The 18114-nt window shown below is 40.4% G+C and overlaps 2 protein-coding genes across 2 annotated transcripts; both read right to left on the bottom strand.

Annotated features, from left to right (window-relative positions):
• Positions 1-2036: 2036 nt before the first annotated feature.
• On the bottom strand, positions 2037-2975 carry LOC129346493 (olfactory receptor 13H1-like). Its single transcript, XM_055003839.1, has one exon. The coding sequence runs from the start codon at positions 2973-2975 to the stop codon at positions 2037-2039; it is 939 nt and encodes a 312-aa protein (XP_054859814.1).
• Positions 2976-11966: 8991 nt separating this feature from the next.
• Positions 11967-12920, bottom strand: LOC129346492 (olfactory receptor 13H1-like). The gene has a single exon (XM_055003838.1). It carries the CDS (start codon positions 12918-12920, stop codon positions 11967-11969), a length of 954 nt encoding a protein of 317 aa, XP_054859813.1.
• Positions 12921-18114: the final 5194 nt, after the last annotated feature.

Here is an 18114-nt window from a genome sequence, read left to right as displayed (position 1 = left end):
AAAAAAAGCCCTGCTTCTATTCTGTATTGGATCCTTGCAAATGGTATGTCTTTGTAAATTTGTATATTTTTACCCTCTGGCATTGTTTATGGAAATATCCCTGATACTGTATGGAAAAGTCCCTGATACTGTATGGAAATGTCCTTGATACTGATTGTACTAATCTCATACTGTGTAATCCGCCTTGAGTCTCATTGAGAAAGGCGGACTATAAATGACATAAATAAAAATAAATAATAAAAAATAACTGCTGAACTGTCCTGCATTTGCCACCTTCTGTATAAAGCTGCTCACCTACAGAGATTATTTCCAAAACCCTTGCTCAAGATTTCATGTCTTATAACATTCATATGGAATGTAAAAAAGAAAAAATTACCTTCAGCTTGGTATTTTCACCAATGGCTTTGGGGCTGAGGATTGGCTCTCCGCTAGAGCTGCATTGGTCACAGTTCAATTTGAAACATTCAAAGAGCATTTAATAGATTTATTTGGAGTTCAAAAAGGCAACAAACTGATAGAAGTCTGCTGTAAGCTCCTATACATAGAAGCAATGAGCTTAATAAGGTAAACACATTGAGCATAGAGCAATGTTTTATATATGAAAATTTTTGCCAGTTGATTGAAGTCTGCAGGGGCTTATAAGATTCCTCACTGTAGGACTTGATGGATTCTCTTGGCCAGTTCTAGGATAGTTTGATTTTTAGAATTGGTATATTTATAATTAATGTAGTTAGCGGTCTTAACCAACCAAGAAAACTGGTATATGAAATTATTCTCTCTGTCTCTGTTTGTCTGTCTCTCTCTCACACACATACAAACATACACACACATTTTGCAGTTCTATACCAGCTTAAATATGGTTTCTCTCAAAGCACCCTGTGACTTGTAACAAGAATTCTGAGAATACATTTTGAGAGTTTCTGAGCCCTCCTCACAGAACTTCCGCTGCCCCACAAGGTCGGACCAGAACCAACGGATTGAAATTAAATCAAAAGAGTTTTCAGCTAAATATTAGGAAGAACTTCCTGACAGTTAGAGCAGTCCCTCAGTGGAACAGGCTTCCTTGGGAGGTGGTCGGCTCTCCTTCTCTGGAGGTTTTTAAACAGAGGCTGGATGGCCACCTGGCAACAATGCTGATTCTGTGAACCTGGGCAGATCATGAGAAAGAGGGCAGGGAGGGTTACATAAGTGCTTAATTCTCGCGGCCCCTTCTTACATGCCCAGGGTAATGCCAATCTCCACTTTGGGGTCAGGAAGCAATTTTCCCCAGGCCAGTTTGGCTAAGGATCCTAACAGTGTTTTGCCATCTTCAGAGCATGCAGTAAGGGTCACTGGGTGTGTGTGTGTGTGGGGGGGGGGTGAGGTAACAGTGCATTTCCTGCATTGTACAAGGGGTTGGACTAGATGATCCAAGAGGTCCCTTCCAACCCTATGATTCTGTGATTCTATAACTTCAGTTCCTAAAGTTCCGTGTAGGGGAAATGCTCATTAAATATGCTTTGGTGAAAGCTCATGCCATAATAAATGTATTAGTTTTTCAGTAGCTAAAAGAATCCATTATTATTAAGAATTTTAAGCTATAATTGTATCGAAGGAAGGTCAGAAGGGAGGTCTGGTAACCAAAAGGACCATTGATCTCAGTAGGCCTACATCTACTACTATAACAACAACATTCAATTTATATATTGCCCTTCAGGCTGACTTAACACCCACTCAGAGCGTTTTACAAAGTATGTTATTATTATCCCCACAACAAACACCCTGTGAGGTGGGTGGGGCTGAGAGAGCTCCTAGAAGCTGTGACTGAACCAAGGTCACCCAGCTGGCTTCAAGCGGAGGAGTGAGGAATCAAACCCAGTTCTCCAGATTACAGTCCTGCCGTTCTTAACTACTACACCAAACTGTCTCTCAGGGCCAAGCTACACATGACGAATGACACTTGAACGGCAAGTGGATTGAGTGGAGGGCAAGTGAACAGGGAGAAATACACTTGCCATTCAAGTGTCATTCGTCATGTGTAGCTTGGCCCTCAGTCCTTAGGTCTCCATTTTCCTTCCCATTATTCTCCCAAAGGCTTGTTTCACATCCTTATTCCGCAAGCTGTAAATCAGAGGATTAAGCATGGGGGTAACCGCCACATAAATGATAGCAAGAAATTTGTCCTGCTCTGAGGATCTGTTTTGTGGCCTCAAGTACATAGCCATAGCGGTGCCGTAGAAAATCCCAACCACTGTAAGGTGGGAGCCGCACGTAGAGAGAGCTTTTCTCCAACTCTGTTCCGAGCGGATCCTCATCACTGCCAGACAAATGCGCACATAGGTCAGCAGGATGAAGGCAAATGGCACTAAGAGGGTGAAAACACTGTTCCCTGACATGACACCCACATTCGCGGAGATATCCGAGCATGCCAGTTTCACAACAGCCTGCACCTCACACATAAAATGATCAATGATATTGTGACCACACAGTTGGATCTTCATTGTGAAGGAAGGTACAATCGTCAGAAGGAAAGCCAGGGCCCACGAGAAGGCAGCCAAACAGCCACACTTCTTTCTGTTCATGATAAGTGTGTAGTGAAGCGGGCTGCATATAGCCACGTAACGGTCATACGCCATGACAGCCAGCAAAATGCATTCGGCTACTCCAAGGAAGAGGGAGACACACATCTGGATAAAACATCTAGCATTGGAGATGGTGGGTCTTTTTGTGAAGCTGTGGACCAGCATTTGTGGGATTGTGCTGGAAGTATAGCAGATGTCAACAAGGGAGAGGTTTCCTAGGAAGAAATACATGGGAGTTTGGAGGTGAGAATCAACGACAATCAGTAGGATAATGAGGCCATTTCCCAGGACAGTGATGAAGTAGAGGAAAAAAAACACAACGAAGAGCACAGCACGCATATGAGGCTGGCTGGAGAGACCAGTCAGTAGGAAGATCTCTGGCACAGTCTCGTTTTCATTTGCATGTCTTCCCATGTTGTGCAACTATCTGTAAGAAAGGAGAAAACAGACAAAATGTGAATATGAAACAATGTTCTCCTGATGATTAATGTTAGACAGGTTATGTATTTTTTGCTCCAAGCCTGCTTCTTTACATGCTAATTTCAATGTTTAATTTTAAGAACATGAAATTGGCAGGCTTGGAACACAGATAATGCAGAAGATATATGATAAACTTGTAACCGGCACTCAAGAAGTGATCAAGGTAGGTGTGGGATATAACAGTTCATAATATCCTTCAATCCAGATGTTCACTAGAATAGATTGTACTGGTTCAGATAAGATGGTTTCATTGCCTTTTCTGCTATTGGGCAGTGCATTGGTTAATGTACTTAAACTTCTGGTCTCTAATGTGATGATTCCATGGAAAGTAGATAACTAAACAAAACAGGAGCTCATGTACACTTGTGCATTGCAAGGCATAACTGGTCAACGGATGAGCTGATGTCACAAATAGCTGACGATACCCGAAGGCAACCAGTGTGAGGCCATGTACTTAAAGCATTACAAGTGATTCGTATGAATCTTGCATTAGGTTGAATCCTTCACTTACAAGTGTGGGAAGATATTTGTAGCATTTCCTTGTGTAGTGTCAACAATCTCTCAGCAATATTTATATTTTGAGCACTGACTGCCCAGACATCTGTACATCAGATAACAATGTCGCATGTACCCAAGCGTTTTTTTGTGCATGTGAGCATAAAATCTCAGAAAACGGCCTTCATTCAATCTCAGAAACGGCATTTTGTGCATGTGAGCATAAAATCTCAGAAAACGGCCTAGTATTGTCATTTTCTTTTTTCAAGAACCATTGGTTTTATTTCATGACTTAAAATATGCCAGCTGCATTCTCAATGCACGGCCTTTAAAAGTCAAGAAGCAATTGTTTCTTTTTTATTTTCACTGCTTGGCACTTGGGATCTCTCTTTTCAATATTATGAATGGATTTATAGAACTACTTGTCATCTACTTATATCCTTTCAAATTTTCATCAATATTGAGTATTAAAACACTTCTGCATTTTTATGATGGTCTGAAAGCATGACCATTTGGGAAGGATATCAGTGCTTTGATCAAAGAATTGTTTAAAATAGGTATTCACTCAGATATATATTTTCATAGTATGTCTATCATGCATTTGTTGTATTAAATATAATTTTGTTCCATTTGTTTTATTGTTCTTAGTGTTGATTTGGGCTTTCCCTCTCCTACCACCTTCCTAGGTGTGAATTATAAATGCTTATGAATTTTCTCCTCAGTCATGGACAGGAGATCTCATCACGGAAGGAGGGAAAGTACAGTGCCATACTGTTTCTTTGGAGTTTCTTCTTTATTGGAAAATGCTGGGGAATTGATTCTGGGATCTTAGGCATATGATCAAGGATCCATCCAATCACTCTGCAGTATGCCAAATGCTTTGACCACTAGAGTATCTAAGATCCCTTGAGATTTCCAAATGTTGGAGAATCTTTACCCTTGCCTGCTTTAACGTTCTACCTTCAGCACTCCTGGAAGGCAGATACTATCGTGTCCCTCTCCCTCAATGGCTCTGCCCATGCCATACAACGAAAGTAGAGTCTATTGACCATGTTCTGCTGCATTGCTTGTTCTATAATGACATTCAGGGCTTTTTTTCAGCTGGAACCCGGTGGAACGGAGTTCCGGAACCTCGTAAAAATGGTCACATGGTTGGTGGCCCCGCCCCCTGATCTCCAGACAGAGAGGAGCTTAGATTGCCCTCTGCACTGAGTTCCACCACCTCTTTTCCCAGAAAAAAAGCCCTGATGGCATTCAATCTCAGTATATAGCTCTAATTTTGTGAAATTTACCAGGAAGATCTGAACAACTTTATGTCTCCCTCCTTCTTGCAGATTCTTTCCAAGAGATAACTAAGTTGCTAAATTTTGCCTTCAGGCATGTGGGATACACAAGCAGATGACTGAATCTCAATAATTTTATCCCCCTGTCAGAGGAAGGCATCAACGAAATAAACTTTGTGAATGGGTCTATGGTCCTTTTCTCAACACTTTCCACACTTGGGTGTTCTGGCTGGCCACTTGTCCTTAGGTTCTGAAGCCAAACAAACAATTGTTTATTGTTAAACCATTCCTTCATCTGAAATTATATCAAGCTTTTAAACCAAGCACTGCAAAAAAAGATTTGAAGAATACCTCTTGTGGTTATCTACAGCCCTTGATTAATCCCATAATGCTTTTTAATGATGTCACAGAAAATGCAAGTAGACATTCTGAGGAAAGCATTCCATAGAAACATAGAGCTGGAAATGATCCTAAGGATCATCTAGTTCAACCCCCTGAACAATTCAGGAAATTCACAGCTGTCTTCCCCCCATCTTCTGTTCTATGCCCAGAAAAAACCTCTAGGATCCCCATCCAACATGGCCTGGAGGAAAATTCTTTCCTGGCTCCAAAGTGGTCCTTATGTAAAAACATTTCCTATCCCAACCTGCTACTAACCAGCAGCAGTGGGCTTGTCAACAAATAAAACACAAGGAGCCAAGCTTTGCATGAAGCCTCTGAGGGCCAAGCTACACATGACGAATGACACTTGAACGGCAAGTGGATTGAGTGGAGGGCAAGTGAACAGGGAGAAATACACTTGCTGTTCAAGTGTCATTCGTCATGTGTAGCTTGGCCCTCAGTTAGTTTTATCCTTTCATTCTCCACCATCCAGGAATCAGATACTAACAATTGTTCTATCAGAAGTTCATTCACCTGCACATCTGTTACATGTGATCTCTTGCTGATTTAAATTTTGTCTTCTGTTTTGTCCTCACTGTTGCAATCATCTATATGCTGTATAGATTAATGTCATCTGTCCAAATTTGTGATCTTAGATATTTCCGTAATTCCCAATGGGAACCTGCTGAATTGGAATTCATATGTAAATTTGACTCAATTAAACTTGGATTGAATAGAAACTCTGGAAGGTTATCTCATTACCAGAAGTCACTGCCTTCAGGCATTCCATTCAGATTCAGCAATGGAGGGGAGGGGGGTCACACCCAGCCTGGATTTTGCACTCCACTTCTTTCATGACTTTCGCAACTGATTTGCATTTATATGTCCCTCACTCCCTGCACCCCCTCACCACCTATATATCTCTGGCCAGTTTCTTCATACACTCCATGCATCTGAAGAAGAGAATAGCAGGTTCTTGAAAGCTTATGCTACAATAAAGTTGGTTAGTATTAAAGGTGCTACTGGACTCTTTACTATTTTCCATAATGCTGAGAATACCTATCCCCATCACCCCACCATCAGAGCACAAACAGGATTTCCACCAAGTGGGTTACCCTTTTACCTGGAATTTGACAAACTGAGAAGATTCAGCTAGGGACATTAAAAAACGGCAATGCCCATACATAGAACCATCTGGGGGAGCAATTTAAGTGGCAGTTCTCCACTCTCAACTATTTCCACCAATGGTCCTGCTGCCAGGCTCCGGATTATTCGGGCAAAGTCGGTAAAAATATGCAGCTGTACAGGGATATCCGAAACGGTATCATCCATACATAATGTTTAGGTTTTCTTTGGATGGAATTGTGACACAGGATACTTGCAGTACCATCTTTGGATTTGTGTCACACGGTTCATGTACTTGTCAGGATTTTAATTCTGAGAGCATAAAAAGAGACTTGCCGGATCAGAACAGTCCAACATCCTATTCCCAACAGTAGCAAACCAGATTTTTTAGGACATCAAGACATGGTGGCCCTTTTTTTAACTACCACAAACTGGGATACAGGGGCGTACTGCCTCTGAATTTAGAGCTTCCATTTAGCTGTTATGGCTAATATCTAGTCAATTTTATCCTGCCCTTCCTCCTATAAGCTCAGGGTGGTGTACCTGGTTCTTCATTCTACTCTTTATCCACACAATATCCCACATTTTATCCATTTCACTCACAAAGAAAGTAGGTTGTACAGAAAAAGCGTGACTGACCCAAAGTTATTCAACGTGTTCCATAGCAGAATGGGGATTTGAACCGGGGTCTCTCAGTCCTAGACTGGCAGCACACTAGCTGTTGATAACTATTGATTTGCTTCACGTGGGTAGCCATGTTGGCCTACAGTAGAACACCAGGATTGGAGTCTAATGGCACCTGAGCAACTAACAAGATTTTCAGGTTATAAGCTTTCAGTCAAAAGTCTAAGGGCCAAGCTACACATGACGAATGACACTTGAACGGCAAGTGGATTGAGTGGAGGGCAAGTGAACAGGGAGAAATACACTTGCCATTCAAGTGTCATTCGTCATGTGTAGCTTGGCCCTTAATCTGAAGAAGAGAGCTTTGTCTCTGGAAAGCATACACTCTGGAAATCTGGTTGGTCTCTGAGGTGTCACTGGACTCAAATCCTGCCTTTGATTTGCTTTTTTCAAGCCACTTAAACCACTGGTCATTTTCTGAGGGAAAATTCAAAATACTGAGGACCTCAATGTATTGAGACGGAGTGTTTGAATATGCAGTGCCATGAGTGTCTACATTTGCACTGGGACAGGACCATATTGTGATGTGGCTGAGTGGCATTGCAGCTGGCAAACCCTAAGCATAATTGTGCCAGTCTTGTGGAGTTTTTTTCACCCTGAAATGAAAGGGAATCTACCAGTTTCAAATCCAATTACTGAATGGCAGCTGCTTCCTATATTTCCAAACAAAAGACTTTTTTTCCCTGTAGTTTTTCTGTTCTGAGGTAAATTGGCGCTTGCAAGAAGCAAAAGGGTCGGGATTAAACATTATTCTTAAAGTTACTTTTCAGCTAGATATAATTAGTAGTTAACAACTTTAAGGAATTTGACTTCTTGTATCTTAGGGCCAAACTACAAGTGACGAATGGCGCTTGAACAGCAAGTGTATTCTTCCCTGTTCACTTGGGGCCAAGCTATACATGACGAATGACACTTGAACGGCAAGTGTATTTCTCCCTGTTCACTTGCCCTCCACTCAATCCACTTGCCGTTCAAGTGTCATTCATCATGTGTAGCTTGGCCCTGAGTCTCCACTCAATCCACTTGCCGCTCAAGTGTCATTTGTCACTTGTAGCTTGGCCCTCAGTTCTCTGTTTTTTAAAAAATGCAGCGAACTGTGAAAAGAACCATGAAAGACTTACCTTATCTTCTGACCTTCCAGCAAACATTTGGCTTCAGAGAAATATGTTGTCTTCTAGAGCTTGACAGATCAGGTTCTAATTGTATTTTAGGGCTGCTTTTAAAGGAATGTAAGATCATCTCATAAATAACCATGCAGGGATCTGAAACTCTTTGGATTAACTTTTTTTTTAATGATGGCACCAAACTAAGAATTAGAGGAAACATTTTTTTAAAAAAATCATGAATAAGCAATGCCTATCTTGTCTGATTCATTTTGGTTACTGTAATAATTTCAGAATATCAGAGGATTAACAACTCTGCAATTGAATTAATATTTTCTACTTCATTTCTTGTCTGCTTTTCTGGATGAGACCTCAATGATTCAAATAGCAATTTAAAATGGAAAGCGAGGTCCAGTGAAACAAATCTTTCACCTTAATATGTTAATCGGAGTTATGATTTCTATTTGAATGTCTTGTATGCAATATTTCCAGCAATTCTCATGGGCATAAATGATAACTATTTATCAGTATCAGACGTTTCGTCTGATTTGGATAATATTACAGTTGCAATCCTTCGGTTTATTCACCTAAGCATAAGCCCTACTGAACAGAGGGAGAAGTACAAAGAGCTTTCTTGTGTTTTTTAAAAACCTGCTAGTACACATATAAAAGATTGAGCTGATTTCCATCAAAGCCAGCTCCTCCTATAGATCCACAGTAGGCTATTTCTGAGGGGTCTGCTCTTTCTCTGGCTGAGTGGGGTAGGTCAGCACAGAAAGGTCCAGACTTGGGCAAGCCCTGAAAAAAGGTGCCGATCCTCAGCATTATACTGTCACACAAAAAAAGCTGGGTAAACATACATGACAATCAGGCTGCACACAACCTAAGTGGAAGCCAACTCATTTTTCTTGATAGAACATAAAAGCCCTTTTAATTATAATTTCAGAAGTGTTTACCAGCAGCCTTTATATCCCAGAGCTATTTCAACTGTCACCATTATAGGCAGGATTATGCAAACTCCTGAGAATAGTTCCCAAATATGCAATTAAAATGATCACCTGCGTTATTATTCATATATTTTCGGCATTCCTTTGGATTCTCAGGCAAAATGGCAGTCCAGGCTGCATATAACAAAGCACGAATGCACGTCAATTTACCCCTCCACCCAGCATTACAATATTAAGGACCAGGAGGGGTGGGGGGGAAGAACCCTTCTGCACCCTGCATAGAATGAAATCCGTGGGGTAGACCTGTCTTTGCTTACTGCTGTCTTCTAGTACCAGCAGGCCATGCCCCCTTTCCCCAAATGATTCAGGGCCAAGCTACACGTGACGAATGACACTTGAATGGCAAGTGTATTTCTCCCTGTTCACTTGCCCTCCACTCAATCCACTTGCCGTTCAAGTGTCATTCGTCATGTGTAGCTTGGCCCTCAGTCAGCCCAGACACTTAGAATGTATTTATTGCACGAGAGATTTAAGAAAAAATAACAGCTTATTTATTATGATTTCAACAGTGCAGTCCCAAACAAAGTTACACCCTTCTATGTCCAGTTACTTCAGAGGACATACAAGGGAGAAACTCTACTTAGGATTGCACTGTAAACCACTAACAATGAAAAGGCATCTTTATTGCATGAGAAACTTAAGAATAAATATTTTATTTGGATTCTCACTACCTTATATACACTGTCAGTCAGCCTAATCTACCTTATAAGGTTGTTGGGAGGAAAAATGGGAGGAAAGGAGAACAGCTTCGACCCTCATAAAAAAAGGGGATATAAAATGAAACAATTAAAATGAGGCTTTGCTGTTGTCTGCAGAGGACCCTGATGCTTCCCCCTTCTTTTCTTCTCCTCAGAGCCCCCTTTTCTCTCAGAACCATCCTATGGCCCAATCCATAGATAATGAGGGCCAAGCTACACATGACAAATGACACTTGAACGGCAAGTGTATTTCTCCCTGTTCACTTGCCCTCCACTCAATCCACTTGCCGTTCAAGTGTCATTCGTCATGTGTAGCTTGGCCCTGAGTGAAATCCTTCTCAAATCCCCCTCCACAGTCACTACCCCCAAATCTCTAGGAATTTTGCAGGCTCGAGTTGGCAACTTTTGCCCTAATGGGCGGCTTCTGTATGGGTGGCAAAGAAAGGCTATAGAGGGCCTTCCCTTGGGGTGGTTACCATGGCCACCCCGACCAGCGCTGTCTCATTCTTACTACCTAAAAAGCAACAAGGCTATGTGCACAGACGTCTCCCTGATATGAATGGGGCAGTTCCTGCCTGCACCAAGGACTGGATGAACCCTGTATAATTTTTAGGATAGGTTACATGTGTGTGAAATTGCAGGAGAGCGGTAGCTCATGGTAAACCCTGCTGAAATCTGTACAAATTTGCCTAATTAAATATCTTAAAACAACTTTCTACTATTTGAATGGATAGACTTAAATATCACAGGCCATTCACCAAGATCATTGAAATGATCCCTTAAGACATTTTTTTTTTAAAAGTCTTTATTTGGTTATTAAAAATATGCCCAGATTTGTGTGAAAGCAGTCAAGTGAAAGCAAGTGTCACAAAAAGCAAGCAAAATTTTTGTAACAGCATAGGTAATATGAAAGCAGCTGGTTACATCAAATAACTAACCTCTTTATTGTGATAACATTCTGAATTCTTGAAATGCTTGAATATGGTGGCAGATATAAGTTTTTTTTATTGTATGTGGTAGCCATATTGCTCTTTTAAGATAGTCATGTATCACAATCAACAAACTCAACACAATAGATCCTTGTGAAAGCAATCAAGGAAAACTAAATGTCACAAAAATCAAGCATATAGACCAGTCATAGGTTATTTTAATTATATTTTTTCCTACAGAGGTATTTTCGTACAAAAATACAGTTTCCATGCGACATAATCCACACCTTTTATTTTAAAATAATGAAAAACAATTTTAAGCATCCATCTGGAAGTGCCGAATATGGCTAGCTGGAGTGCTTGCTCAAGAAAGAAGAAGCAAGTGGCAACCTAGTATTAGTTGAACTTGACTAAAGGGAAATTTTCCCGTAGATAAACTTTTACACATTAATTGAAAAAAAATTGACCAACATAATTCCAGTGTGAGAAATTTAGGGAAGTCTGTTATTCTCCTCCCCTTCCACGCTGGTAACATTCCCTCTTTAACACAATATTATCCTCTTTCACATCCAGACACCTTAAAGCTGAAAAATAAGATAAGTAATGTACAGGGATCCCTGACTTGGATAGTCCAGGTGAGCCTGATTTCATCAGATCTCAGAAGCTAAGCAGGGTTGACCTTGGTTAGTAATTGGATGGGAGACCTCCAATGAAGACCAGGGTCACAGAGGCAGGCAATGACAAACCACCTCTGTTAGTCTCTTGCCAGGAATACCCCACCAGGGGTTGCCATAAGTCAGCTATGACTTGAGGGCACTCTCCACCACCACCAATGTACAGAGATACACAAACATTCTTCATACTTAGGGAGTTGCCACAAGTTGGTTGCAACGTGGAGGCACATATAAATGTATTTAGTTATATTGTCTTTGGGCCAAGCTACAAGTGACGAATGACACTTGAATGGCAAGTGGATTGAGTGGAGGGCAAGTGAACAGGGAGAAATACACTTGCCGTTCAAGTGTCATTCGTCACTTGTAGCTTGGCCCCTTTTCTGGTTGAACAGCCTATTTGGCTATAAGACCTAGATGGGATATCAAAATGTATTAGTTTTCCAGTAGCTAAAAGAATCCATTATTATTGAGAAACAGTATTAACTTATGATTACACTGAAGAATGGCACTCAGGCACCCAAGATAAATATTCAAATCAGTAGGTCTTTAGGAAGTTTTCCGTCCCATTATTCTCCTCAGCGCTTCCTTTACATCTTTGTTTCTCAAGCTGTAGATAAGTGGATTCAGCATAGGGGTTACCACTGCATAGATTATGGCAATGAATTTGTCCTGATCTGAGGATCTGTTATGCGGCCTCAAGTACATAGCCATAGCGGTGCCGTAGAAAATCCCAACCACCGTAAGGTGGGAGCCACACGTAGAAAGAGCTTTTCTCCAACTCTGTTTTGAGCGGATCCTCATCACTGCTAGGCAAATGCGAAAATAGGTCACCAGAATAAAGGTGAATGGTACTAGGAGGGTGAAAACACTGCTGCCTGACATGACGCCTACATTTGCTGAGATATCTGAGCATGCCAGTTTCACAACAGCCTGCACCTCGCATGCAAAATGATCGATGACATTGTGGCCACACAGTCGGATCTTCATTGTGAAGGATGGTACAATGGTCAGAAGGAAAGCCAAGACCCACGAGGAAGTAGCCAACCAGCCACACATCTTTCTGTTCATAATAAGTGTGTAGTGAAGCGGGCTGCATATAGCCACATAACGGTCGTACGCCATGACAGCCAGCAAAATGCATTCGGCTACTCCAAGGAAGAGGGAGACGCACATCTGGATAAAGCATCTGGCATTGGAGATGGTGGGTCTTTTTGTGAGGTTGTGGACCAGCATTTGTGGGATTGTGCTGGAAGTATAGCAGATGTCAAGAAAGGAGAGGTTTCCTAGGAAGAAATACATGGGAGTTTGGAGGTGAGAATCAACGACGATCAACAAGACAATGAGTCCGTTCCCCAAGATGGTGATCAAGTAGAGGAAAAAAAACACAACGAAGAGCACTGCACGCGTATGGGGCTGGTTGGAAAGACCAGTCAGTAGGAAGATCTCTGGCACAGTCTCGTTACTGTTTGCAGGTTCTGCAGAGTTGTTATTTCTTCCCATGTTGCGCAATTATCTGCAAGAAAGGCAAAAGAGAGCAAAAGCTGCATTAGGTGCAATATGAAATAATGTCCTTCTAATTATTTATGGTGCACTGGTAGCATACTTTTTCCTCCGCCTGGTTCGCCTACTAAATTCAAATCCAGCCTAGTGCAGTATCAGATTAGGATCTACGAGAGCCAAATTCAAATCACCACTGCGCTGTGGAAGATGGTTGAGTGACCTCGGCCCACTCTTATTCTTCCAGCCTACCTCACAGGGTTGTTATGAGGATTAAATGCAGAGAGTGATGCTGTTAGCTGCTTTGGTTCCCTATTGGGGAGAAAATTGCAGTGTAAATACCTCCAATAACTATTCAATGTTAAGAAAATTAATTTTACAGACATAGAAAAGCACATAGGGCCAAGCTACAAGTGACGAATGACACTTGAACGGCAAGTGTATTTCTCCTTGTTCACTTGCCCTCCACTCAATCCACTTGCTGTTCAAGTGTCATTCGTCACTTGTAGCTTGGCCCATAGGTAATCAGAAAGATATATTATAAACTTGTAGTCAACTTGGGTAAGAAATGACCAAGGTAAGTACGGAATATAGCAGTTCTAAATTTCCTTGAAACCAGAAAAACTTACTATTAATGCATATGTGTCTATGGATACTAGATTATGTAACAACATGGGGCGAACACCTGTATCTAGCAAGGTTTAACTGTTACATTGCAGAACTGATCTCACAAACCAAGAGAAAGCAAACTGAAGCCATGTACTAAAAACATTTAGTAATGTGAATACATTACGCTGCCATCACACAAGAGTTCCACCAAGGTGGTTACCTTCCTATCTAGAATATAATTTGCTGAGAAGGATGTGCACTGGATATCTAAAATGGCAATTTCCATTGCGGTTGTTCCTAGTGCTCCTGTTATTAGGATCTGGGTTATTCTGGAAAAGCCTGTCACCAAAAATCAATCTGCTATTTGAGGTTATCCAAAATTGTATTGCCTATTTTTTTAAAGTAGTTTGGGTTCTCTTTGGCCAGAATGGCAAGGTTGGATATCCAACACTCAAATCTATCCTTGATCTTGCCCAAATGTACTCGTCTACGGGCCAAGCTACACATGACGAATGACACTTGAACGGCAAGTGTATTTCTCCCTGTTCACTTGCCCTCCACTCAGTCCACTTGCCGTTCAAGTGTCATTCGTCATGTGTAGCTTGGCCCTACTTCAGTGCATTTACATCTTTCTTTCTATGTCTTCAGAGTGGTTTAAATATATGCTTTGGCACTGGAAGTGTCTCAATATGCATCTGTTAGGATTTTAATTTCAGAAGCTCTGTCCTGTACATAATGCTTCCAACTATGGCAAACCAGAGGCTCACAAAGAAGGGCACCACGTCCAACAACCTTTCCCCACGTTTGGCCAACCAGCAACTGTTATTTGGGGTCATACTGCCTCTGAACTTGAATGTTCCATTTAGATATCATTACTATTATCCACCGAATACAATTTTATCCTGCCCTCCCTTCCTCGCTATACACGATTCTTCCTTAGTCATGTTATCCACATGACAAGTATTTGAAGTAAAGTTTGGCTGAGAAACAGGGATGACTGGCTCAGCACAGGTTTGAACCTGGGTCTCATGACCTTATTCAGACATTACAGACATCACACTGATGTAACTGATTGCTATTGACAGACCTATTTGTCATTTACTCCTCTTTCAAGTTACCTAAATCACTGGTCATGACCATGTAATGTGGATCCCAGTCAAACTATTTGAGATGGAGTATTTGAACATAAGGAAACTTGATTGTCTATATTACTTACTTTAAGGATACTGCTCATATGGCCCATTTGGCTCTGAACAGTGTCACACTAGAATTAAAATAAAAGAAAATTTATTTTCATTATGCATCTGACGAAGAGAACTGTGTTTCTTGAAAGCTTATGCTACAGTAAAGTCGGTTAGTCTTAAAGGTGCTACTGGACTCTTTACACGAAAATGTATTGTCTAAATTTACACTGATAGAGGATCATAGTGTTGCCATTTCCTGCAACATTTTAATTATTATGTTTTGTGATGCTGACTGCCAAGTACTCTTGCGTGCTTAACTAAGTTGTACATTGAGCATCAACCACAACTTTTCTATCGTTTCGGATAATTTTTTTTGTAGTTTTCCTTTTCTGATTGTATTTTCTGTATTTTTCCTGTTCTTAGCTTGAGGTAGTTTGTAGCTAGAAAGAATGAAGGACAGGGAGATGGGATAATATTCTTTAAGATACTGCTCAGACATATATTACTAGTAGTTTAGCACCTTGAAGGAATTTGTCTTGTTCTGCCTCAATTTTCTGTTTCTCTTACAAAAATTTGGAGCAAACAGTGAGACATGATAAAGAATCGCGAAGGACTCACCTTATCTATTGACCATCCAGCAAGCATTTGCTTTCAGAGAAACATATTGTCTTCTGGTGCTTGACAGAGCTGGTTCAAAGAGCATTTTAGGGACGTTTCTGAAGAAATTTAAGGCCATCTCATAAATAATTGTGCAGAGGTTTAAAATTGTCTGAAGTAATAAAAAGGCTAAGAAACAACAAACGTAAAATAAATTACAGTGCATGAAAAGTTAAAAAGCTGTTCCTTTGTTGTCTGACTTGATGCTAAATTAGCATCTTCATTGATTCAAACAGCAAATTTATAATAGAAAGATCAGTCAAATGAATTGTATTTCACCTAAAGTATGAAAAAAATACCTTACTAGATATGATATTTCCCACCTGGATGTCTATAAAAAGATTCAATACAAAGAATATTGTATCAAGTCCACTATTTTCGGGAACTGTCGTGTTTATAAATAATATAATTTTGCCCTTATGTATCAGATCTGGGCAATAGTAAAGCTACGATCTTATCTACATTTTTCATGTCCGTGTAAACCCTAGTGAATGCAGTAAGATTTAACAGCTGAGTAAACAAATGAAGGATCCAGCTGCACGTAACTTAATTGCAAACCAACCTATTTGTGTGACTAGAAAACATATTTTTTTTAAAAAACAGTTCTAATTATATCTTCAAAAGAATTTGTTAACAGCCTTGCTATCTATGAGCTTTCAAAATGTCACCCGCACGCGGAGGAATTTGAAAGCCCCTGAGAATAGGTCCCAAATATACCATTAAAAACATAGCCTGTGTGGGTCATTGATTTATTTCATTGCTTCTTTTGGATTTTCAGCCAAAGTGGCAGTCCAAGCTGCATCCAACAAAACAGTTAAACATATCACTGTATTCCTTTCTCTCGCAACATTAAAATATTAGAATAGGGGGGAAATAGAACACTCCTGCAGCACCACATGAAATGAACTCAATGGAATTGACCTGTATTCATTTAAAAAGTTGGTTTCTAGGGCTGGTCAGCCAGGTAGGGGCAGAACCACCAAAATCAGTGCCTCCTTCTCCCCAAGTTATTTAATGAGCTCAGGGCCAAGCTACACATGACGAATGACACTTGAATGGCAAGTGTATTTCTCCCTGTTCACTTGCCCTCCACTCAATCCACTTGCCGTTCAAGTGTCATTCGTCATGTGTAGCTTGGCCCTCAGACAAAATAATATTTATTGCATGATATTTATTGAATGTTGCTTGCCAGCATTATGCCAGGACACCTGTCTGTATCAAGTCCACAATGTTGCAAACCACGGCTGCCATCTCTAAGTTTTCCAGTCCTTCTGCTAGAGCGCCACCTTGTGATCTGTAACATAAAACAGTTGCAAGGGCTGAAGTTACAAAATGGTGCATTGATTTACTAATGCTTTACTAATGCGTTAGGGACCATACACTTCATCACTCTATTGCCTTACATATTATCTACTGCTTTAAACATGTATTCCTATGTACCACCAGTGCTCCATGTGGTCTAATGTTAGTTCTAGAATTGATTATGTTCTGCTTCAGTATTTTTTCTACTTGGATTTTTTCGTATTGGATTCATGCTAATACTATGTCTTTTACAGTGCAATCCTATGGAGAGTTACTCCAGTCTAAGGCCATTGACTTCAATGAGCTTAGACTGGAGTAACTCTGCATAGGATTGCACTGTTTAACTTGTATCTATTCACCCTATGGCATTGTTTATGGAAATGTGCTTGATACTGTATTGAAATGTACTTGTTACTGATTGTACTAATCTTATACTGTATAGTCCGCCTTGAGTCTCGGTGAGAAAGGTGGACTATAAATGACATACATACATACATACATACATACATACATACATACATACATACATAAAATAGACTGTAGATCTGTGGGTTGAATACAGTGGTGATCACTGGGTAAATGACAGCTCCAAATTTGTCCTGGTCTTTCCTTGTGTTCTCAGGTACGTGGCCAAGACTGGAACATAGGAAAGCAAGACCACAGCAAGGTGGCAGCCACATGGTGGCAGAGCCCAGTCCCGACTTTGAACTGAAAGGACTTTCATCACTGGATCTCTGTCTGAAAGAGGGAATTCAGACTCTCAAAAGTTTATACCCTGGAAATCTGGTTGGTCTCTGAGGTGCCATTGGACTCAAATCCTGCTGTTCTTTTGGCAGACCAACATGGCTATCCACTTAAAACAATTATAATAGGATGTGAGAACACTGTATAAATTTTCAGGCAGAAATATGAGTCAAAAAAGTGCTTTTGTTAGGATAATACCAGACTGAGAAACATTCAATCATTAAAAAATAAAAGTAATGTAGAACTCATAGAAAGCTAAATGAGCAATAGTTGTTGTGGGTTTTCCGGGCTGTATTGCCGTGGTCTTGGCATTGTAGTTCCTGACGTTTCGCCAGCAGCTGTGGCTGGCATCGTTCTCCAGCCATGAAAGCCTTCGACAATACACTAAATGAGCAAAATGATAATTTATTTAGATGATTTTAATAACATGAGTTTAATAGCTTTGTCGATTCAAATGGCAATCTTCAATGATAAGTCAAATTAAATCACTCACACTTCTTATCTAATTAAAATAAATATTTTATTCTTGTTAGGAGGTGGGCAAACAGGTTCAATATAGAGAGTACTATTATCAAAGTAAACAGTTAGGGGAATTAACATGCTCATGAATATCAAATGTTTTTTACACTGGAGATAAGATTAGATTTAAGCAATAATGAGTAACTTAATTATGGTTATAAAATAATTAGAGATTTTTTAAC

The sequence above is a fragment of the Eublepharis macularius genome, chromosome 19 (assembly GCF_028583425.1).
Source record: "Eublepharis macularius isolate TG4126 chromosome 19, MPM_Emac_v1.0, whole genome shotgun sequence".
Classification (NCBI taxonomy): Eukaryota; Metazoa; Chordata; class Lepidosauria; order Squamata; family Eublepharidae; genus Eublepharis; species Eublepharis macularius.
This window is presented reverse-complemented; position numbering and strand designations above follow the sequence as displayed.

Excerpts from the sequence above, each read along its gene's own strand:
- LOC129346493 (XM_055003839.1), bottom strand. The coding sequence starts at position 2,975 with ATGGGAAGACATGCAAATGAAAACGAGACTGTGCCAGAGATCTTCCTA.
- LOC129346492 (XM_055003838.1), bottom strand. The coding sequence starts at position 12,920 with ATGGGAAGAAATAACAACTCTGCAGAACCTGCAAACAGTAACGAGACT.